The sequence below is a fragment of the Pan paniscus genome, chromosome 15 (assembly GCF_029289425.2).
Source record: "Pan paniscus chromosome 15, NHGRI_mPanPan1-v2.0_pri, whole genome shotgun sequence".
NCBI lineage: Eukaryota > Metazoa > Chordata > Mammalia > Primates > Hominidae > Pan > Pan paniscus.
This window is the reverse complement of record NC_073264.2, coordinates 68,403,564-68,428,845: the sequence shown is the minus strand read 5'-3', so window position 1 is coordinate 68,428,845 and position 25,282 is coordinate 68,403,564. Positions and strand designations below refer to the sequence as shown.

The 25,282-nt window shown below is 35.7% G+C and overlaps 1 protein-coding gene across 6 annotated transcripts in view; it reads right to left on the bottom strand.

Annotated features, from left to right (window-relative positions):
* The window catches only part of PALS1 (protein associated with LIN7 1, MAGUK p55 family member), a 109,045-nt gene that overhangs the window by 12,766 nt on the left and 70,997 nt on the right, over positions 1 to 25,282 (bottom strand). For all 6 annotated transcript variants that reach the window (XM_057299728.2, XM_057299730.2, XM_003824065.6 and 3 more), the window contains 9 exons: positions 21,508 to 21,585; positions 20,856 to 21,002; positions 20,413 to 20,574; positions 19,389 to 19,466; positions 10,299 to 10,482; positions 6,119 to 6,190; positions 5,543 to 5,614; positions 2,633 to 2,800; positions 1,770 to 1,972 (listed from right to left, as the gene is read on the bottom strand). In XM_057299728.2, the coding sequence (XP_057155711.1) occupies positions 1,770 to 1,972; positions 2,633 to 2,800; positions 5,543 to 5,614; positions 6,119 to 6,190; positions 10,299 to 10,482; positions 19,389 to 19,466; positions 20,413 to 20,574; positions 20,856 to 21,002; positions 21,508 to 21,585 (1,164 nt within the window). The remainder of the gene's footprint in view (positions 1 to 1,769; positions 1,973 to 2,632; positions 2,801 to 5,542; positions 5,615 to 6,118; positions 6,191 to 10,298; positions 10,483 to 19,388; positions 19,467 to 20,412; positions 20,575 to 20,855; positions 21,003 to 21,507; positions 21,586 to 25,282) is intronic.

Genomic DNA, 25,282 nt, shown 5'->3' with positions numbered 1-25,282 from the left:
GCATCATACAAGTTGCCTTACTATGTGCCAGACACTAAATATAAGCAAAATCATAGAAAATAACTTCACATGTGCAAGACAATTCAAGAAAAGCACATCTAAGAAAAAGTAGACTATGTTTGAATCTGGAGATTGCAGTTTTCACTTGATTACCAATGCATGACTGTGTGTGCTCAAACTGACGCGCTCTATCAAAATGGAGATTATAGGAATATGCCATTGCTATCTAAAAACATTAAGATGATTAAAACAATATGCTGAGTTCTTTGTTAAAATCTGTTAGCCCTTTTTTCTGGAGAAATAAGAATTTTAAAAACCTGTTTGCCCAAATAATATAAAGAACTCTAAAGAAATTTAGTAAAAACATGTATACTTCTCTTAAATCAAAAATTTATAATTGAAATAGTAGAGCCTAAGTGCATTTGTCCACTAAAACACAAACAAAAATCCCTAATTACTATTTTAGAATAGCCATTTTAGAGTCAATTCTCCTTTATGTACATCTCTTTAATGACCACTGACTATGTTGCCTAATTTGACATGAGCAGCAGATTCTACCACATTAAGGAAAGTCGTATGCTAAAGCTGTATGGTCTACAAAAATTAAACAATTTTCCATAACATTTGGAGTTTCTTAAAAACTCCAAGTTTCTAAAATTAGGTTTTTTTGTTTTTGTTTTTCAGACAGAGTCTCACTCTGCTCACTCTGTCACCCAGGTTGGAGTGCAGTGCAGCTCACTGCAATCTCTGCCTCCCTGGCTCAGGCGATTCTCCCACCCCAGCCTCCCAAGCAGCTGGGACCACAGGTGCATGCCACCACACCTGGCTAATTTTTTAAAATTTTTGGTAGAGATGGGGCTTTGCCGTGTTGCCCAGGCTGGTCTGGAACTCCTGAACTCAAGTGATCCACCCACATTGGCGTCCTAAAATTATCATTTTAAATAGAAAGCTAAGAGGCACTAGTTAGTAATCTTACACTTTTGCTTAGTCTGCCAAATAAGTGGAACTGAGGTCTCATTATTTTCATACAACCAAGCATTCACTGTGATACTTGTTAATATTTGAACAATGGCATTTAAACCATAAAAATAATCTTGAAATTTTCTAATTTTTCTCATATCGGAATCAGAAAAGGGAAATTATTTCATAGACTCAAATTAAAGTACTACCAATACTATATTTACTGTATTTTAAGTTTCAGAACATACATACAAGTATATATACAAGCTGAACATCTCTAATCCAAAAATCTGAAATGCAAAATCTGAAACTTTCTGAGCAGTGACATGACAGCACAAGTGGAAAACGTTACCCTGGCCTCATGTGACGGGTCATAGTCAAAACACAGGAGCAGACAGTTTATTCAATATCCCCAGGAAAAATAAAATTACCTTCAGGCTAAGTAAATAAGGTGTATATAAAAGATAAATGAATTTCATTTCAGACTTGGGTCTATCCTCAAGATAGCTCATTATATATATGCAAATATTCTAAAATCTGAGAAATTCTGAAATTCAAAACACTCTGGTCTCAAGCATTTTGAATAAGAGATAGTCAACCTGTATATGTAAGTATGTATATGTTTTCCCTCTGAGGAAACTGAAAGAGATTTAGCAACCTGTGTGATTTCAGATAGCAAATCAGTGGGAAAAACCATATGAGAACTTAATTAGGTCACGCTGTTCTTGGACCAAAATATAGCTTCCACTAGATTACTCTATATGACATTCCTTCTAAGTTCAAACCCTAAAACAAAATTCTAGCTTTACCTGTGTACGAAGACTTAAAAGACATATTTTGCCAGAGTTGATCACTTGCCGTACAGAATCTATGCTAGTTCCATACAAATTCTTCTCAAATTCACCATGCTCAATGAACTTTCCAGCTGCTATGTCTGCCTCGAATGCTTGCCGTGAAACAAAGTGGTAATCTCTACCGGCTACTTCTTGGTCTCGCCTACTCCGGGTTGTATCTAGGCAAACAAAATCAGATAGAAATAATAGGCATGGCTTAGAGTGAGGACAGGGGATAATTCTGCTAGTCAGAAAGAATTTCTATTTTGTAACACAGATTATAAAATAATAAACTGAGAAAATGCTAAGTGCCTACATGTTTAACATTGTTTTTATTTTTTGTAGATTGAAAAATGAACAAAAATGAGTTTGTAGTATCTTAGTAATAGTTATATTTATCTCAATACATTTTATGCTTACACTTCAAGTTACTTCATCCTGCATTTAAAACACTACTACTCATCTTCTCCTAAAGTTTATCTCCATAAGATTAGGTACCATATAATCTTATAACTTCTGTTTTCAGATTATGCCTAAGTTTCTATCTTCTGTATCACTTTAAAGCAGCAGGAACTGATTCTCTATGGAACAGGAAATTATAAGGGGCCCAAACTGAAATTTGTTTAGAAAATAATCAGTACATACTCGAAGGACAAATTTAAATTTCTTAATAATGACTATTTTTAATTTAAAAATTGTCAAAATCTTTGGTTAAAGTTCCTCTTTCACTGACAACAGTGTTTTAATGAAATGAATAAAAAATTTCCCTACATGATATAGTTAGGTTCTGAGCTGGTAAATTGAAAAGCACAGGAAAATGGGAATGCATTCAAACTTACGAGGAACTGCAGATGCAAAGCGGTCCTTTTCTTTGTTCATGAGCCTCTGACGCAATTCATTCTGGCCACAGTTCTGTGGACCAATCAAGATGATAGGTCTCTTCCTATTTGCTGGCTGATGATAAAGTGACATTTCCTCATAGGTTAAGATCTCCTCGTTGTCATAATCTTTGGGAAAAAAAAGTTAAGCCCTTCAGACAAAATTATGGCCATGTATTAAAGATATAAATACTCATAGATCTTCACCCAAAATTAGACAAAAGCACAATTTATTGTCATTACATCCTTGCTAGGGTATCATGAAAATGAATCAGACAATATAATACTCCTTCTATTAGTTTTTATCTTATTTCATATTTGAAATAAAAAATTCATGCTTCAATGTCTAATACAATATAATTATACTGATTCTTACATTAAACAGCTAATTTGCAGTCAATACTTTGAATAAGGATGCGGTACCAGGGAATGAACTAGTAAGAGTAATATCCGTCATTTTTGAAAAATGCAGATATTAATATTCTACTTAAGAAGGTTGTTTTAAGAATCAGACATAATGTATACGCTGAATACAATGGCTAGCATAGACCGACATTTACATATAGTGGCTACAACCAGTGTTATCAGAGAAAGCTGGAATACTTTCCTATAGTTCAAGCTCGTCCAACCCGTGGCCCATGAGCTGCATGCAGCCCAGGACAGCTTTGAATGGGGCCCAATGCAAATTTGTAAACTTTCTTAAAACACTGTGAGATTGTTTTGCAATTTTTTTTTTTTTTTTTTTTTTAGCTCATCAGCTATCTCTAGTGTTAAGTGTATTTTACGTGTGGCCCCAGACTATTCTTCTTCTAATGTGGCCCAGGGAAACCACAAGATTGGATACCCCTGCTGTAGTTGTATAACTTGAAAACAGGCCATATGCATGCTATCTCCACTTTCTGCATTTATGTTTACTCTACTCTGGAATGCTAACCCAGAGTCATGAATCAAAATGAGGTATAAATTACGACAGGTGGGGTAACATTCCTAAAGCCCATAATCCAGATGAAACCAGAGCTGTCAAGTGGTAAGAACAAAAGCAGATAACTAGTAGCCTGCCAAGTCCTCACTCATATTACTTCTCCTGACTGTGAAGGAGCATCAGATGTGAAGTCAGACTCCCTCAGCTCTATTTCCATGAGGTTAGGGGACCATCTTAGGCTTGTCAATGCTCAGCACAGAGCCTGGCACAGAGCAGGAGCTCAAACTACACTTGTTTAAATTCCAGCTCAACCAATCATGTATTAGTTGTTAAGAATTTCAGCAAATCACTTTAATATCTAAACTTTTTTTTTTTTTTGAGACGGAGTCTCGCTCTGTCGCCCAGGCTGGAGTGCAGTGGCGCGATCTCGGCTCACTGCAAGCTCCGCCTCCCGGGTTCACGCCATTCTCCTGCCTCAGCCTCCCGAATAGCTGGGACTACAGGCACCCGCCATCACGCCTGGCTAATTTTTTGTATTTTTTAGTAGAGATTGGGTTTCACCATGTTAGCCAGGATGGTCTCCATCTCCTGACCTCGTGATCCGCCTGCCTCGGCCTCCCAAAGTGCTGGGATTACAGGCATGACCCACCGCGCCCGGCCTAATATCTAAACTTGAATCTATTACTCTGTAACCTCAAGGAGTTTCTGAGAACAACATCATATAGTTACTGCCCTGGAATACAGCAGTTATTATGAATTGTAGTTATTTATTTAAAAATATTCATGATGATGACATCATCATAGACAGCAAATGTAATTCCTTCTCCTCTCAAAATGATTTTCTCTGAAAAATCTGAGTTTATTCTAACACGTATAATCAAGACTGGTAGCATTTTAATTTATAGACTCAGTGTGTATATCCATAAGGTTCAGATTTGCCACGTTTTCTACAGTACAGTAGCTCTTAGGGCTGGACTAGTTAACTTCAGTCTGTTTCAAAAAATAAAAGATATTAATCACAAATATAGAGGATAAAATTTAAAACTCATTAAATCTTTTTAGTTACATAATCTGTCAATTAGCATTAAAGGATATTTATTTTAGAAAAAAATTTATTAAAGTTGATCAAACCTCATTTAGCTTTTATGGAATATTATAATGATCTATAATGTTTTATCTTTATTAATGTGTGCTGCTCCCAAATATTTCAAATTCTTGACAGAATAGCCTTATAAATTACATAAGAAGGAAAGCCTTTGCTTTATTATTTGGGTTGCTTCTAATGTGAACCAAACAGAAGTAGCAAACTCAAATGCCCATAAAAACAAACTAAGGAGGTAATAAAATCAGTAAATCAGGTTGGGTTAATAAAACACTGGGAGTGGTAGAGATTGTTAAACTAGACACCAGGTGCTCGATATAAGAGCAACAGTCATCACTCAGGTCCAGCAGACTGTTGTCACCTGGGAATACTAGCCCAACATTATCAGAGCTTTTGATTTTAAGAGAAGCTACAACTTTCGAGCTTTTTAATCTTAGCAATCAATCAAAATAAAACTAAAATTCTCTTGTGTGTCTGACTTAGCCAGCAGGTAGTGGGTTCTCAGGAATGAGTTGCTTTTGTGACATGAGCTATTGTAGAGGACATAGTTTTTACTTCAAGTATGTTCTGTAAGAATTTGTTAGAAGTATAATTTTTGCAAAGAGTTTAAGTAGAAAAAAACTACAGGAAACTATCAATTTAATACTACATATGCTAAATAGTACTTGAATTTTTGTATCAGTTTTCCCCAGAATTCAAAACACTGCCTTACTCACAGGATTCCAAAAGAAAATACTTTCTACTAAATGATTTTCTCAAGCACATATTTAACATGAAGGTGCAAAACAGGACTAGGTTTAGACTCCTTTCAGATATAATTCCACCTATCCCTGAGAGTAGAACTTACCATCATTTTTATTAGCATTATATAAAACCTTTTTCCTCTTCTTTTTATTCTTCTTTGCACACCACAGTTTTCCTGTTGAGCAATCATAAACATAACTATAAATGTGTTCCCGTGAACAAAACCACATAACTCAAATTGAAGAACTCTACTTATTCATTCATTTATTCTTTAAATTTTTTTGCAAAAACGAGGTCTCCATATGTTGGCCACGCTTGTCTTGAACTCCTGGCCTCAAGTGATCCTCCCGCCTCAGTCTCCCAAAGTGCTGGGATTACAGGTGCGAACCACCACACCCAGCTTGTTTTTAATTTACTTTTATAAATACTTATTACACTGTTTGTATAAAGACTATTTTTCAGGAAAGCATTTACAATTTTCAATTAACTACATAGTATAGACAGATAATCTTTAATACTTAAATCTTATCCTTTCTTTACAGTTCTGAGATAATCAGTTTTGTCTCTTGTATCACTCTTTCCCTGAGTACTTCTTCACGGTTCTAATATGCAGATTCACACATGGCTCCAGATGAAGACCCAAGAAACCATTTACTTATGTCAAATACAAGTGTCTAACCTGATTTTTCTGGCTCCTTATCTTCTTCTATGGTTTGTTTCATGGCTTCCCTTTGCTGCTGAAAGCTTTTCCCTTAATAGCAGAAAGAAAAAGAAGGGTAAAATATTTAAGATAAAAGGATAAGAATTTTTTTTTTTAATCAAGAAGGGAAAACACTAGACATATCTCTTCACTTATATTCCCTTCCAAATCCTTTTGCCAACACAGGAGTAATGTCAGCTATGATGTGTAAGCCTCCAAATTTTTAAAATATTAACTCTGCTCAATCAATCCCATATGTATTATTAGAATACATATCTACTAAAATATTTAAAAATTTAATAGTTCAACTTTTTAAAAGGTTTCATTGAGCATTTACTTTGTGGAAAAGTACTATCCTGGATCTTACAATGGTTCTAGGTCCTTTAGAATTATCTCAAATTAAGGATATCAGTTCTAGGAATTAACTTTTCCAAAACAACATGTGCGCATTCATCACATATTCAATTCCATATTCAATTCCAAGAAACCATTCAGTATATTCCCTTGCATGCATTATTCTCAATTCCTCTTCTTTTGTGTATGTACATGTGTTAGCCATTTTTTATTTCCACCCTTAAGTTACCAATTATATAAATGGAAAATGTGCTTTTCCTTACAAAATTAATATTTTAATATAGGAGGCTTTCAAGGTTCCTGACCTTGAAAGAGGTTTTCTTTTCGGACTTCTACTTTAAATCAAATATGTCTTTTCCTATAGGATACAAGTGGCTTCACTTAGAAGATTCTGAATTACGTTGAGGTTCCACTTTTTAATTTTATTTTTAAATCTATTTTTTTCAGTGTAAAGCCAGAGATTCTTAAAAATCAATAAGCAAATTCTACATAGGTGGGGATAATCTGTAGAACTTAGTGCATTTCGTAAGTGTACTAACAAAAAGATTAATACTGACTTCCATACACATAAGAAGCATTAAAGGAAGCCTGGTTATCTTTTGAGACAAAGTCTCGCTCTGTCACCCAGGCTGGAGTGCAGTGGCGCAATCTTGGCTCACTGCAACCTCCGCCTTCCAGGTTCAAGGGATTCGCATGCCTCAGCCTCCCGAGCAGCTAGGATTACAGGGGCCCGCCACCACGCCCAGCTAATGGTTGTATTTTTAGTAGAGGCTCGGTTTCACCATGTTGGCCAGGCTGGTCTTGAACTCCTAATCTCAGGTGATCCTCCTGCTTGGCCTCCCAAAGTGCCAGGATTAGGGTCATGAGCCACTGTGCACGGCCAAGACTGTATTCTTAGTACAAGTAACTATTACTAGAAGGAAAATTTTAAGAGTATTAAAATTTAAAGGGGTCGGGCGCAGTGGCTTATGCCTGTAATCCCAACACTTTGAGAGGCCAAGGTGGGCAGATCACGAGGTCAGGAGATCAAGACCATCCTGGCTAACACGGTGAAACCCCATCTCTACTAAAAATACAAAACATCAGCTGGGCGTGGTGGTGGGCACCTGTAGTCCCAGCTGCTCAGCAGACTGAGAGAGAAGAAGGGCATGAGCCCGGGAGGCGGAGCTTGCAGTGAGCTGAGATCGTGCCACTGCACTCCAGCCTGGGAGACAGAGCGAGATTTTTGTCTCAAAAAAAAAAAAAAAATTAAAAATAAGTAACCGATTATTAAAAATCAAGAACAAAGTAATTTTAATCATTTACATATTAAAAATGTAAAACATTACAATGATGTACTTCTGTGGCACTTTTTGTAGTATGAACTATAGGCTATTCTGAAATAGAGGCAGAAATTAATGAAAGATGGAAATGATTTTCTTTCTTTTTCTGAGACTGCTCTGTTACACTGGTGTGATCAAAGCTCACTGCAGCCTCAACCTTCCAGCCTCATGCAATCCTTTCACCTCAGCCTCCTGAATAGCTGGGACTACAGGTACGCACCACCATGCCCAGCTAATTTTTAAATTTTTTGTAGAGACAAAGTATCATTATGTCAGCTATGCCACTATGTGGCCCAGGCTAGTCTCAAACTCCTGGGCTCAAGCAATCCTCCCACCTCAGCCTCCCAAAGTGCTGGGATTACAGGTGTGAGCCACCAGGGCCAGCCTCATAATGACCTCTTAAAAAATCTGTCTAATTCTGATGGAAAGCCATCGTCAAACTCTAAGGCAGATCTTTAGTCTTATAAAAAGACTTAGAAATATCATTGGAATCTATATACTTTCAGAAAATCAATCTATCAACAAACACTAGTTCTAAACATTTATGGGCTAAAGTTTGGCATGGTAGGAAGACACCATACTGATATTTGGCACAAGCCTGAGGCAGAACCACAATGGCTACCCAACACTCCAAGATTCTAGAGAAATGTCCTGTAACTGTTACTCTGAAGAATCAAGGGTTTTAGCATCATACTCTAAAATAAATGTAAGAAGTCCATTCCTCCTTCCTTAAAATATGACTGATATAGACAAAATCTGTTTCTAGCTTCTGAGTTTTAAAGTGAGAAATTTGAAGCTTTCTGTGACCTTATACTCAAAAAGAATAAATGTAAATATTATGTTGAAATCTCTTGTTACCCAGAAAAGTCTCTTTGGCTTAGTTACAGAGATAAAAGAGATTCCTTATAACTTATTCTAAAATCTTTGGACAACTTCCTCTGTTCCTACTATGTATCTCATAGTCAATATTTCTCAGTCTTTTTTTTCATGCCCTCCTTTTCTTCTTTTCCCCTAAACTATTGCTTGTTGTCAAATCCAGTGTAAGGCTAAGTCTATAGCCAAATCTGTTATGCTTAAAATCTTCTGGTGTGAGTAGGAGGGATGATCGCTAAAAAATGTTGTAGATAAAAGATAAGGCCAGAAAAACATTACAGCAAAGCATTGAAAGGTCTAATTCAGAAACAGCAGTTCTGGCAGAACTTTTTTTTTTTTTAAATTTTTGTTTGTTTGTTTTCTGAGAACTTTTAAAATCATCTTTTATTCATTAATTTAACATATATTATCTGGATTTAAAACAAATAAGACTTGGCCTCTGACATCAAGAAGTTTATAAACTGAGAATATACAGTAGAAAGAATTATAACAGAGACAATATCATGAAAATATTATAAAGTAGGGGACACAGAAGAAAAAAATATACATAAGTGTTAATGGATATGCTTTCAAGTAAAGTATGTAAGCGAAGTTTATCTCAGCACCAGGCAAAGTGCTTTACATGGTGCAGACATAACAGCATTTATTAACAAATAAATGGATGAATTATTATCCCTTTACTCTATATCCCTATTTTTATCATCCTGTATGTATTCCTTTGCCTTCTCCAATAGCTTATTAAACTTCCCTTAGTTCTGCTCTCCTTTCTTCATTCTACTGCCATCCTGGGAACTGTAAGAGCCATTTGTAGAAAATAATTATATCTACATACAGTCATGCACTGCATAACAACATTTCAGTCAACAACAAACCATATATATGATGGTGGTTGGAGGAATAGGCTGTACCACATAGCCTAGCTGTACAGCAGGCTATATCATCTAGGTTTGTGTAAATATACTCAATGATGTTTGCACAACAATGAAATCACCTAATGGCACATTTCTCAGAACTTATCCCTGTCGTTAAGTGATGCATGACTGTACTTTGTTCTATTTTGTATCATCTTAAGTCTCAGAAACGTGTCCCCTTAATAATCTTAATCTATAATGTAAGCTAAAGTTTTAGTTTAGTCTAAATTAGGGATAGTTTCATCAATAAAAAATTTGGAGCATCCTATTTCTGCCCTAAGATCACGTTTGGTACAATAAATTCTATGATGTTACTTTTCCTGACTCTTTATAAAGTTATGCATCTTTCCTTCTCAAAAATCATGTTGATGCTCCAATTAATGTCATAGTATATAGTATATAGTATAATACAAGTTGTATTGCCTCAATAATACGGTCATCTTAATATGTATACAGGAAATGTACTACAATATGGGATTGGCTGAAGTTATACATAATTCCATTCTAAAGGCCAAAGAATTGGCCACATTCTATTTAATATACTTACGCTGCAGGTACAACATAAAAACCCAACTACACGAAAAAGTAACTGGAATACTTTATTAAATAGAGGCATGAAAAAGTGAGTTTTTCTTTGTGAAGGCTTGCATTTTAAATGTTCTTTTAATATTATGTACTTTCTACCATATTGTGTCTTACCTGGAACAAGCCCGGCTAGAGGTTGATTATCTTCGTCCCCTTCCCTGTAGGCCTGCCACCAGTTTGGATCTTCTTGACTGATCACATGAAGTATATCACCTTTTTGAAAAGACAGACCTAACTCTCGACATGGAACATAAGGGTCATCTGAGGGGTCATAGTCAAAATGAGCTTTTACATGGATCTAAAAGATAAAAAGGGCAAAAACAACAATAAATGGCAATATAAAATGTTTCATATGAATACAATTTAAATGCTACAAATTTTTTATTATTTTTTAATTTTTAAAAAATTTAATAGAGACAGCATCTCAGTATGTTGTCCAGGATAATCTCAAATTTCTAGCCTCAAGCGATCCTTCTCCCTCAGCCTCCCAAAGTGGTAGGATTATAGGTGTGAGCCACTGCACTTGGCCACAATTTTTCATCAGTGCAAAGAAATTGTAGTTGGAAGAAGGGTGTTAAGTAACAGTGTTTTTGGGCAATATTTTTTCAGGCTGATCTGTTATCTTCTCTGTTGACTTGCAGATATGTACAAGGATATCCACAACACTGTTCGCAGCTACAAGCTGAGGTACAAGGTGCCTCAAAAGCTTGAGAGAAGCAGAAATAGAATAGAATCCTGACCTATGAAAACAATGACTCTGCAATAAGGTATGCAATTTCCAAACCACAGCTACTAGAAAAGGTACACTTTACCTTACCACATCTCTTCATCTAAGCAGGTAAATATGAGCTTCCCTGGGGCTGTCATTGTCTCTTGACCCCACTGTCAGTCCAACTATGCCTTAAACTCTCTTGGCGTTTCTTTTAAAGGATATGTTCATGAAACAAGCACACTATAAACGACTAAAATTAACTAAATCAAGTTTATAATCAATTCTTATTTGTATGCTATGTAGGCTTTGACATATTATTAATGGTACAAGTTATAATTTTTGCTAATAATGTGTTTTTGGAAATCAGAATAAATCAAAGAATTGTGCTATTCTACTTAGCATTAAGGGCAGGTAGTAACTCTCATGAACTTTATAAGCTATTTTGTATGCCATTTCTTCCAATATGCCTCTGTAAGATATGACAGACTATTCTTACTTCTAAGAAGTTATAAAGGAATTAAAATTCTCTTTAATTTCCCCATGTCTAATTTTTACCTAACCTGGGCAAGTTGCATGTGACACTTCCAAAATCTATAAGAAATCTACTTCATCTAACGAGATCTCACACAAATTTGTAATGAGCATTTCTGCCCACATATTTGCAGTGAGCATTTCTGTCACACATAGGTTAAATTCCAAGTTCAGGCTCAACGAACCAAGCAAAAGACAAACAGTCTAAGAATTCAAGGTCCATTTCTATCCAAATGTTATTTGGCTTTGGCTTTTTTTTTTTTTTTGAGACGGAGTCTCGCTCTGTTGCCCAGGCTGGAGTTCAGTGGCACAATCTTGGCTCACTGCAAACTCCATCTCCCGCGTTCAAGTGATTCTCCTGTCTGAGCCTCCCGAGTAGCTGGGATTACAGGCACTCACCACAACGCCCAGCTAATTTTTGTATGTTTAGTAGAAACAGGATTTCGCCAGTTGGCCACACTGGTCTTGAACTCCTGACCTCAGGTGATCCACCTGCCTTGGCCTCCCAAAGTGCTGGGATTACAGACACGAGCCACCACGCCTGGCCTTAGCTTTAAGTGTTTTACTCTCACCATAATTGAGGTTATATGTAATAAAAGTAATACCAGTCTACCCCAAAAGGGGCACTTTTTAAGCGCTCTTTAAGCACTTGAGACACTGACTAAAATGAGTATTGTCGATGACAGACTATATGAAATTGGAAAAAATGCTAAGTGATAAAGATAGACATAGATAGATAGATAGATAGATAGATAAATGGCTTTTAAAAAAATTTTTGGCTTGTCATTAAAGAATATTTTTTAATTTCAAAGAATATTTTATTAACTTCTATAAATAGGAAATAAAGCTAAGTCCTAATATACAAACTGAAACTAAGGTTAAAAAATGATCTGGTTAAAAATACAAAGATATAAAAGTTAAACAGCTACCAGTAAAACTCAAATGTTATTATGCCTTTTGGGAGTAACTTTTGATACACAAAAAATACACATTATCAGAAGTGTATAGCATAGTGAATTTTCACTAACTAAACAGACCTGTATAACTAGCATCCAAATCAACAACCATCATATCACCAACACCTCAGAGGCCCCACCTGGTCTCTTTCCATCACTACCCATCCCATCCCCTCCAAGGATAAACATCATCCTGATTTCTAGAAACACTGATTATTTTCCCCTGTATATTAATTCATATACATGGAATAGCATAGTATATAATCTTGTACCAAATATAGTTAAGATAACACACCAAATTTGAAAGTGTTGTGGCTCATCCTAAATGCAAAGTGCCCTAAAGAACCTCATTCTAGATGTGAAAAAATAGTTTTTATTAAAATCTTGAAATCTTTGTCAGTCAGCACTAAAAATGAATTTTAGAAAGTTGTGTGGGATAGCAGTGAATCAAAACACAGTTAAGAGATTGAGCAAAAAGATTATACAAATTTATAATCTTGGCATGAGGAAAAATCTCCTATGTAGTTTTATCTAGAAATATGTTTTCTTTAAAAAAAAAAAGTGCTTGAGCACCATCCTATCAATTAATAATACTTCTAGAATCTGTTTAAGTTGTTACTTTTTTGCCAAAAAAAAAAAAAAAACCTTGAGAATCTAAAAATGGAATTTTTGGCATCACTTGTAGTGGAGAGATCAATTTTACCAGATTTTTCAAAGATCAAATCAAAGTACTTGTCAATCTTGATTGACAATTTTATCAAATCACTTTCTGAAAGCCTACCCAGTATGTTGTTTTTCAAAGTGTTTTTGCTCAGATCACCTGCCTAGGATGTTTATTAAAATGCTGAATTCTCATGCCGCACCTCAGACTCTCAGACTCTGAATTTTAATCAGGTTCCTTGGGTAATTATTAGGTACAGCAATCTTAGGGAACTACTACCCTGAGAGAAATTAAGACCCGTGAGGAGGGAATATCTACATTTATAACCATTGCCATAGGCCAACAAAATCACCCAGAGATGCTTTTCCATTTACTCTTGCCTATGCAGTTCTCATCCCTTAACTATTCTAATTTAACTGGCTTGGAACAGGGCCCCTCTTTGTGTAGGCTGGGAAGAGAACATGCTTTACTTATGTGACAAGTTTCTCTAGTCCCATCTAAAATATACCCTAAAATTAAGAGAAAAAGCTCTTACTTTCCTAAAATTAAGAGGAAAAGGCTCTTATTAATTTTTCCTAAGGAAAAATTAATGATTTGAATGAGTTAAAGTCTGGGTATTGCCTTAACAGATACTATATGACTTTTATCCATATATTCCACTGATTAATTCTTACCAGTTCTAGAAGTTATCTCCACCAATCTTTCCTGCTAGTGTCAAAATTATTTTGTTTCTCATACAACAAAAAAAGCCCCTTTAAAATGAAGGAGATAAGCTGACCCTCATAGGAAAGGTCCAGGGCCTCATAATGCTATAATAATATCAGAACAGTATATCTGATCAAAACAGTATTTGGCTTCTGAACAAAACAAAATCTTCTGTTTACATTTCAAATTGTAGAACTGTTTGGATGCAATTATCTTCCAGCCCAACATTTTCTTTTTCCTTTTTTTAATATCTATAAGCTGTTCACATTTGAAGTCCTAATGATGAAATGGGGATAGGGTACAGGGATAATGATTCATCAGTTTATTTACATGTTTTTTAGGGATCCAATGTTCCAAAATATTGTTTTTCAACCAATCAAGAAGGCTATTAGAATTACTTATTAATAAAACTTGTCCTATATTGTAATTTGGGATAGTAAGTAGAGTAGTACATATATATACAATATGGGAGGGGGCATGTTCAATGTTTTTTAATTGATAAAGGTATAAAACAAAATTAGCTGGTGGCACAGTAGATGGTACTTGTACACGGTACAGCATAGCTGTAATCCCAGCTACTTGGGAGGCTGAGGCGGGAGAATCACTTGAACCCAGGAGGCGGAGGTTGCAGTGAGCCAAGATGGCACCATTGCACTCCAGCCTGGACAACAGAGTGAAACTCTGTCTCCAAAAAAAAAAAAAGAAAAAGAAAAAAATATTTGGAGAGTGCTGATCTAAAACTCAGGATCTATATTCCACTTGCTCAATGGACACTCCTTTGGAAAAGTATAAATTTGCCACAACCACCTGGACAGTGTACTTGGGAGACAACTTTGGGATTAGCTTAATGGAAAGGTTAGTACCCATGAAGGTAAGGCTATCACATTGGTGACGCCCTCAAAATCAAAGAGAAAAAAAAGAAAAAAAAAAAAAAGGAAGTTTGGTTTTTCCCTTTTCTATTGTCTAAGTATTAGGTTGGCTTTTATACTTTTTACACTGACTTTTTTTTTTTTTTTTAAACTGTTAAGTTCAGGGATACAACTGCAGGTTTGTTACATAGGTAAACTTGTGTGTTGGGGGTTTGTTGTACAGATTATTTCATCACCCAGGTATTAAGCCTAGTACCCATTAGTTACTTTTCCTGATCCTCTCCCTCCCCCTGCCCTCTACCCTCTGAAAGACCCTAGTGTGTGTTGTTCCCCTTTATGTGTCCACGTGTTCTCATCATTTAGCTCCCACATATAAGAGAACATGTGGTATTTGGTTTTCTGTTCCTGTGTTAGTTTGCTAAGGACAATGGCCTCCAACTCCATCCATGTCCCTGCAAAGGATATGATCTCATTTTTTTATGGCTGCATTCGTATTCCATGGTGTATATATACCACATTTTCTTTATCGAATCTATCATCGATGGGCATTTAGGTTGATTCCACATCTCTGCTACCAAAATATTTTTCTTTGTAATTTTTATTTCTGTATCTCTTACTATTGTAGATTTATCTTTAACTCTTAAAGTTCATTGTAGAAGAGAAAATAGTGAAAGTGAGTCAAGGAAAGCCTTTATAGCACCAAGCAAGTTTTTAAGTATCTCCACACAACACTAGAATTTCTCCTTTCCCCACATCCACCAAGAAATAAATGTCTTTATTAATACATTTTTATACCTATAATGGGAAAGCAATGTATTTGATAGCAGTGGTTCTCAACTTTTCTTTACAACACAGTTATCTCGGTAGTGCCTGGCACAGAGTACATAATCATAATAATAGCTTATATGTATTAATCAATAATCTGTTAATTTTCTGGTACATATTCTGTAACTAATAAGCGATGTGATCCTTCTTCATTTAAATACACTCCTTGTTAGATTATGGCATTAGACTAAATGAAAAAGTCCCATTCAGATAAAAGTCTATTATGCCCTTCCTACATATTATTATAGTATAGAATAATCTAAAGTTTTACAAACTAGTCTGGGAAATCCAATCCTTCCTTTTTTTAAAAAGGCCGAGAGAAGGAAACTGTACGTTTGAATAATGTATGCATTTCCTAGATCAAATGTGCCAGTTACTCAGGAAGTGAAATACAAAGGTGCCAAGACTCTTGCCCTCTGCTACTGAAAGAGCAGCCACTGATTGCTATGTGTGATACAAAAGAAATTTAAGAACTCAAGAGAGCACTTCTGACACAGCTTATTGTTGTCATACATGACATCATAATTCAACAAGTCATTATATAGGGGTTTCAGATAACACTTATTTTGTATATCTGTCTTAAACACATTTCTAACATCACAAAACATAAATCAGAAAGATATCTGCTGCTGCTGATATCAACAGATGCTGACCTGTACCATAATGATACTCAATAAATTGGTTCTAATTTCTTTAGATTATTAATTCCATAGATAATTATTCTGCATATGTCAACCAAGATTATGATTTCCTATTACTGTTTCCTTTCTGGACAGCCTCAATGAGCTTTAATAATAGCAGTTCATTTTAAGCCAGTTAGGTTTGACAAAACTTGGCAAGATATATTGCAATTGAGAGTTATTCATAATAAAAAGAGAAAAGAAGGGGCTGGGCGTGGTGGCTCATGCCTGTAATCCCAGCACTTTGGGAGGCCAAGGTGGGCGGATCATCAGAGGTCAGGAGTTCAAGACCAGCCTGGCCAACATGGTGAAACTCTGTCTCTACTAAAAATACACACACACACACAAATTCAGCCAGGCATGGTGGCGGGCGCCTGTAATCCCAGCTACTTGGGAGGCTGAGTCAGGAGAATGCTTGAACACAGGAGGCAGAGGTTACAGTGAGCCAAGATCGCACCACTGTACTCCAGCCTGGGTGACAGAGCAAGACTCCGTCTCAAAAAAAACAAAAAACAAAAGAGAAAAGAAGGAAAAGAAAAATACTGCACATCACTCTATTCTCAAAAGATCCCTACTTTAAATATGAAAATAGGCCGGGTTCGGTGGCTCATGCCTGTAATCCCAGCACTTTGGGAGGCCAAGGCGGGCAGATCACCTGAGGTCAGGAGTTCGAGACCAGCGTGGCCAACATAGTGAAACCCCATCTCTGCTAAAAATACAAAAATTAGCTGGATGTGGTGGCATGCACTTGTAGTCTCAGCTACTAGGGAGGCTGAAGCAGGAGAACTGCTTGACTCTGGGAGGCGGAGGTTGCAGTGAGCCCAGATGGTGCCACTGCTTGCCTCGGTGACAAGAGTGAGACTCCAAGTAAAAAGAACAGAAAAAGCTCCATTTTAAAAGGGATAGATGTGGCATTTTGCTCTTTCTCCCACTTTCTTCCTTTTTAAGCTAGTTCATTTTCCAGTTAAGTAGTTCCTGAGATTGTTCACCATGAACCTATATTCCTTTGGTCTTCAGATTAAACCAGCCTTTTATTCTTAATCAATAATGAAAGTTGGGGGTTAAATAACCACTAAAGGATAAGTAAGTTATTTCATTCTTAGGTTGAAACAATCTGTGTAAGTTAATTGCTTTGATATTCTGTTTTGCATACGAGAATCAACAAGTTTCAATGTAACACTTCGATTAATTCTATCCATGAAAAAATGGCTTTTCTTTTACAGAATTCCAGATTCTGCATGAATAGCAGGAAAAAAATGTTGAGAAAACATGTCTTGGCTGGGCATTGTGGCTCACGTCTGTAATCCCAACACTTCGGGAGGCCAAGGCAGGTGGACCACTTGAGCTCAGGAGTTCGAGACTAGCCTGGGCAACATAGTGAAAGCCATCTCTACCAAAAGTACAAAAAAATTAGCCGGATGTGGTAGTATGCATCTGTGTTTCCAGCTACTAGGGAGGCTGAGGTAGGAGGACTGCTTGAGCCCAGGCAGTCAAGGCTGCAGGAGTCATGATCACACCACTGCACTCCAGCCTGGATAATACAGCCAGATCCCACCTCAAAAAAAAAAAAAAAGTCTTAACTTCTGACATTTATTCTCAAAAGACAAAAGTCATTTACTCAGGAGGGATGGATTATTGTAGATAAGTAAGTAGGAGTATATTCCAACCCTCCTCTGTTATGTTTCCTCAGTTTGCAGAGCTACTTTTGAAGTTCAGGGCTTATACACAGTAGAGATACAGGGAACAGCACAATGCACAGAGAATCAAGCTGTTTAAATTCAAAGACAAACTATATTTCCTCATTTCTCTTCCTGCAAAAAAATTGTAAACATAAAGTAGGTTGCAGATACAATATCAACTTCAGTATGTTCTGTAAAAAATGAAGGGAAAACATGGAATGATAGCCAAACTATAAAGCATACCTGTGATGAAATATTGAGAGAAAAATGAAACTGTTCTTTCTCAAACTGCTATGCTTTAAAGTTAAGAATAACAGATGCAATACATCAAGCTTCCATGTTAATTCAACACTTTAAAGTGTTTCATTTTTAAATAGCTTTATTGATATATAATTCATATACAATTCACTCATGTACACAATTGGATGGTTTTAGTTTATTCACAGATTTGTACAATTATCACCACAAACAATTTTAAAACATACTTATCCCCTCAAAAAGAAACTTGGTACTGATTAGTAATCACCATTCCCTCATAAATCCTCATCTCCACATCTAAGGAATTACTAATCTGCTTTCTCTCCTATGGATTTACCTATTCTGGACATTTTATATAAATGAACCAATATATGGCCTTTTGTGACTGGCTTCCTTCGCTCAGCATAATTTCTTCAAGGTTCATCCATGTTGTAGCATATATCAGTACTGTAGCCTTTAAAATTATCAAATAATATCCCATCATACATACATATTTTGTCTTTCATTCATCACCTGACAGACATTTGGGTTGTTACTACTTTCTAGCTACTGTGAATGCTGCTGCTATGAACATTCATGTAGACATTCTTATGTGAATATATGTTTTCAGTCCTTTTGGATATATACTTTGGAATGCAATTGCTTGACTGTATGGTAATGGAGACTGACTTTTAACAGATCTAGCTGAGTAAATGTCTAACAGAACAATATACTCTAAAAGAAGGGTTGCACATACTTTTTAAAAAGCACTTGCCCTACTCCATACTAAGTTAAGTAAACCCACCTATAACTATAAAAAAAAATTCTGAAACTGAAATTATTTTCTACATTTTATTTTAAAAAGGTGCAGAGTTGGCTGGATGTGAAGGCTCACACCTGTAATCCCAGCACTTTGGGAGGCCGAGGCAGGCAGATCACATGAAGCCAGGAGTTCAAGATCAACCTGGCCAACATGGCAAAACCCCATCTCTACCAAAAATACAAAAATCAGCTGGGTGTGGTGGCATGCGCCTGGAATCCCAGCTACTCAAGAGGCTGAGGTGGGAGAATCATTTGAACCTGGAAGGCATAGGTTGCAGTGAGCCAAGATCACACCACTGCACTCTACCCTGGGCAACAGATGGAGATTCCATCTTCCACCTTCCAAAAAAAAAGGTGCAGAGTTTACTAATTTAAAACATTGATATTTCATATTTATTTAAATAAAAATGATTGAATTTATCTCTATTTGAGTACAGGAAACAGTGACATTTCTGTAACAGTAAACAGTATCAGAAGTAAACAGCATCCACAAACACATAAATAATGAACATTTAAAAATCACTTACTACTGTTTCCTTGGCAGGAGGCGGCTTGATCTGTTGACTGGGAATCAGGACAAAAGTCAAAGTACCATGCATATCAGACTGTAATAGAAAGATCAGGTTATTTTTTAAATTTGCATTTATGAAAATCATTCCATAATTTTATGATCTATATTCCCTAAAGTGGACTATTTCAGAACCCCTCCACAGACTTAAATGACCAGCAGCACTTTGCTCTACCAAAGCAATGAATGGGGCTGGATGAAAATAAGTGTGTGAAGATGTCTCTAGATTTTACAACAGAATCAGTAGATAGTAGAGATTCCACTGTAATAACAGATGCTGAATAACTAGGACCATAAATCTAGTCTGTGCGTGTGTACAAAGTGATCATAAATTGCACTCAAAAGATGTCTAGAAATGATTTTCTGATTATACTAGCACTATCCAATAGAACTTTCTCCAATGATGGAAATGTGCTATTTCTGTATCTTAATAATGGTAGCCATTAGCTACATACTGCTCAGCACTTGAAATGCAGCTAGTGCGAATAAGGAACTGAATTTTAAATTTTACTTAATTTAAACAGAAATAGCTATATGCAGCTAGTGATTATTATGCCGGACACTGCAGATCTATAGCACTGTTATTATCTAATATTATTAGGAAAACAACAATCAATTACAGATAATAAAATAATAGAACACAAAAAATCATCAGGACACAGACTTTGTTTTGTTACTGTTTCCCAAGTGGCTAGTGCATATTAGGCACTCAATAAATATGTACTGAGTGAATTAATGAGTTATATTACTGATTCCAGAAAAATAAAATATATGTGATAGTGATACATCAGAAAGTAAAAAAAATCAGTGGTACCACCCAAAAATAAAACTGCTAACAAATACTGTGGAACAGTTACATCATGGAAAAATCAGGCTAGAAATCATCTAGTGCTCTTAACAGTTATTTTAAAAATATTTTATTCTAAAGTCTAATAAGAGCTTTCTAAAAGCTATCAATTATTCTTCTAGCTGCGTCAACTTACCAACAAGTCAAAAACCTCATTGACATCTTTCCCCCGAATTTCAATGCCATTAATCTCTAGAACTTCATCTCCTTCATGCAACAGACCACTTTTCTCTGCAGCACCCCCTTTTACTATCCGGCTAATGATGACAGAGTCCATTTCATTACGAACTGTAGCACCCTAAAAATATATATATGTATAATTTAAAAATAAAAATAATACAATTTTTGTTAAGCATTTATTTTTAAATTCTATTTTTTCTATTCAACAATACTAACCTTCAGTTATCTTAAGAAAAAATTTATTTACACAACTAGAGTAATTGTAATTAGATTTAAAAGTTGACCATTTCCCCCACACTTTCTGCTTCAGAAATACTCTATTCATTAGAATTCTGAAATTAACCAGACTTTTGAAGCACACAACAGCACTTGTTTAAAAACAGTATGTGGGACACTTACCAACGGAATATCACGAGCCTTTTCTATACGAACTATTTTTACAGTTTCTCCTCCATACTGGCCAATACTTTCATAAACTCTCTCATCTGTAATGGGCTCTAGCTGCATTTCCTGCTCAGCAACCTTATCGTGGGCCAGTAAAAGTGCCTGTTTCAAAGAAATCCATGGCATTTTAAGTAACAGCATGATTTATTTCTGCAGAGTGATTTTTAACCTATGTACATAGTATTCTGACCATTAAATCTTTAAAAGTGTTATAATTAATTAGAGCTAATAATAAAGATGTGTTAAGTATACTAAGGGCATACTCTGGAATGGGTTATGAAAGTCTAAAATGCTTACTAAACTTCGGAAGATAACATCAATGTAAAGGTCTACACACCCTAGATAATTAAACTTACAGAAAATACAACCAAAGGGGGGAAGAATTTTTGCCTAATTTTTAAAGAAAAGGTTGTTTCAAAAATAATTTGGTTCATTTTAAATCTGAAAATATATAATCCAACAATAACTACTATGTTATAGATGGGGTTGTAAACATCAAAATAGGCTAGAGAATGTTTGACTTCTCTTCCAGTACTGGAGTCTTTGATTTAAAAAAATAGAAGAATGCTGGAAAAACCACATATATAGTATTCTGTCCATTTTCTACCTGAATATGTGGAGTATTCAGCAAAGCAGTTAGTTCTTGTCCTTCCTTATGATGAACTGGCTTCAAAACAGTTTGTACCTAAGAAACAAAAATAAAGATTATTCTTCCTAGATTATAGGAAGTATCAGTAGCACCTGTATGCAGGGTCATATTTTTTAAGTACAAATTAAAATAATAAAAATACTTGTAAGAAATAAAATCACTAAAAAGAATTATGAGAGTTTTCAATCTTGTTATTATGGATAAAACAACAGTATTTCTTATTAAAAAAACACTAAATAAGATTTTGGTACTTACGCCTATAGACAAAATACTTCCATCTTGAACGTTTCGCCCAACATACCATAAAATTCATTAATAATAATTACATAAGAAAAGAAAAACTGTCCTAACAGTTACCTTGCTATTTTATAGTTTTTAAATCATTTATGTGACTATTTAAAATCAGAGATGACAACTGAAAGAGTTATAGTCAGGCTGGGTGCAGTGGCTCACACCTGTAATCCCAGAACTTTGAGAGGCTGAGGCAAGCGGATTGCTTAAGCCCAGGAGTTTGAGACCAGCCTGGGCAACACAGTGAGACCCTGTCTCTATTTTATAAATTTTTTTATATAATTAAAAAAAAAGACTGACAGTCTAACAAGATGAATTTATATGAGTGTAATGGAACAATCACCATAATATAATGGATTACATTAAATTTCCCACAGTCGAGAAATCTTTGTCTTCCTAGGATAAACTCCCCTTGGTTATAAATTTTTTTAGCCTGTTTCCTTATCTTTAGAATGGCACCTACTATTTATGGTGCTTCAAAGACTGATTAAGAAAATCTTAAAACAGGCCAGATACATATGGCTCACACCAGTAATCCCAGCACTTTGGGAAGCCAAAGCAGGCAGATCACTTGAGGTCAGGAGTTCGAGACCAGCCTGGCCAACATGGCAAAATACTGTCTCTACTAAAAATACAAAAATTAGCCAGGCGTGGTGGCGTGTGCCTGTAATTCCAGCTACTCAAGAGGCTGAGGCATGAGAATGGCTTGAACCCAGGAGGTAGAGGTTGCAGTGAGCTGAGATGGCGCCACTGCATTCCAGCCTGGATGATGGAATGAGACTTTCTCAAAAAAAAAAAAAAAAAAAAAAAAAAAGGTAATTCATAATACAGGAACCCAGTAATTCTATACCTTTTATGGCTATTTTAAATCATTTTATCAGTAATTTCCCTATGAAACCCAAGAGATGATAATTTTGGGATTAATTAATTTTACCACAGCAAGTGGATCAAAGCAATGACAGTACCAAAACCAGTCTGTCCTCAGGTTTTGGTACTTAGAAAATTATATTTCTAATTGTAGAGTTCCATATGTATAAACAGGACGGCAGAGCAAATATTATCTTCTTCAAGAACTCAACTAAAATCTTACAATGGACAAGGCTTTAAGGCTTTAAGACCCAGGATTTAAGACTGTGGGCAACTAAAAGTTGTTTTTAAAAGAGGGTATTTTCCCTTTTAAAGTTTATCAAGTCTACATTAATTTTAAATGAAATCTGTAGTCTTGATCATACACCTTTTGACAGCTGAAGAAACTCTGAGGATGGGAAGATAATTCTGGATTAAAAATGTACCAAGGGTATAGAAAATACACTGAGTCAGCTCAATAATAATTTTCCGTATTAGAGATTTTTTCCCTATTCCCACTTTTAAGTCAGTTCCTAAACATCTCTGAGATCTTCCCTTCTAAAGAAATTTAGAACTCCCGTGTTTACCCACTGCCCTACTAACCTATATGTTGCTTATTCTAGTGTCAACACATATCATCAGCTACTTCTACAACGGTGTTAAGGAATTAAAAGGCTATTCTTTTATTCTACTGCTCCTTTCCATTGGCCTATAAAAATGCTCTAATCCCTTATCTTTAAAAATACCCTTTCCTGACCTTGTACTCTTCTTTAGCTATACCACTTTTCCTTGTTTTCCTTCAGAGGCAAGACCCTTTTGTATTTTAAAACTAATTATTTTTTTAATTATAAAAATGATGTATGTTAAATGTGAAAAATCAGAAAATTGATAACCAAAAGGAAGGAAGTAAAAGAATGGACTTTTATTGTACTTAGGGATAATCACTTTGGTATATATCCTTCCTACATTTTTCTACTTGTTTTTACCAAAATATTCACCTTGATATATGTATCTGACAAAGAACTTGTAGCCAGAATATATTAAGAACTCTTACAACTCAAGACGATTAAAATGGAAATAAGATCTAACCGGATATTTCACAAAAGATAGAGAAATAGCCAATACACATATAGAATAATGCTCAATATCATTAGTCACTATGTACATGCAAATCAAAACAAGATACCATTACCTACCTACTAGAATCATAAACAGGAAACAACCCAAATATCCATCAATAGGTAAGTGGTCAAATTGTGGGATATTCAAAGAATGAAATGATACTCAGCAATTTACAAACTACTGATACAAGAACAACATGGATGAATCTCAAAAACATTATACTAAGCAAAAGAAGTCTGACAGAAAAGACCACCTATTGTCTTATTACATTTATATGAAATGTCCACAAATGACAAATTTGTAAAACAGAAAGCAAATCAGTGGATATTCATAGGGCCTGAGGATTGAAAGAGGTGATTGTCATCGCAAAGGGCCGTGGGAGAGAAGCTCTGTGGAGTGATGGATGCTTCTACAACTTGATAGCAGTTGTATGTTTTACAGATGTACATATATGTCAAAATACACTGAACTATACAATAAAACACACTCATTTTAAGTGCATGTAAATTATATCTCAATAAAGTCAGTTACTCCAAAAATGTACCCATAGCATCTAAACTTTGAGAAAATTTCTATGTATATACCCCTTCTTTATTCTTGACATTTATTTTTACCAAAATGAGATCATGCTACTCATAGTTTTTATAATAGTTTTTTTTTTTTTTGAGACGGAGTTTCACTCTTGTCGCCCAGGCTGGAGTGCAATGGCATGATCTTGGCTCACTGCAACCTTCGCCTCCCGGGTTCAAGCGATTCTCCTGCCTCAGACTCCTGAGTAGCTGGGATTACAGGTGCCCGCCACCACACCCAACTAGTTTTTTTTATTTTTAGTAGAGACAGGGTTTCACCATGTTGGCCAGACTAGTCTCGAACTCCTGACCTCAGGCGGTCCGCCCACCTCGGCCTCCCAAAGTGCTGGGATGACAGGCGTGAGCCACCACGCCCGGCCCCTAGTAACAGTATAACTATTTTGACTTGATACTAATAAATTACTAAAATATTTTATTTTTCTATGTCACTAAATATCCTTTTTAAAACAGAAATATGACCATTCTAGTTCTGAGTGGCTCTCTGTCACAAGATTAAGTCTAAGCTCCTTAGTATTAAATCTAAGGACCATCACCATCTGATTCTTTCGTCTTTTCCAGCCCTATCTCCTGGCATTCCTTATGCCTTAACCTTTTTGATTCAGCATTAAACTGCTTGTTCCCTGCACAAACCATGCTGTCTCCCCACAACAACTGTGATTATACTAGCTGTCTCAGCTACCTGAATTGCCTTATTCTATTTGCCTAGATAATATGTACTCGTAAGACTGAACATTTGATCTAAAATTATCAATAGGGCTATTTCCCCACTAGACTGAGCTCAATGAAGATAGAATTGTATCTTATTCAGCTTCATATCTGACTATTGGCAGAATGTCTGACAAATAGCACTGAAATATTTAATGAATTCAATGAAAGGAAGAGAG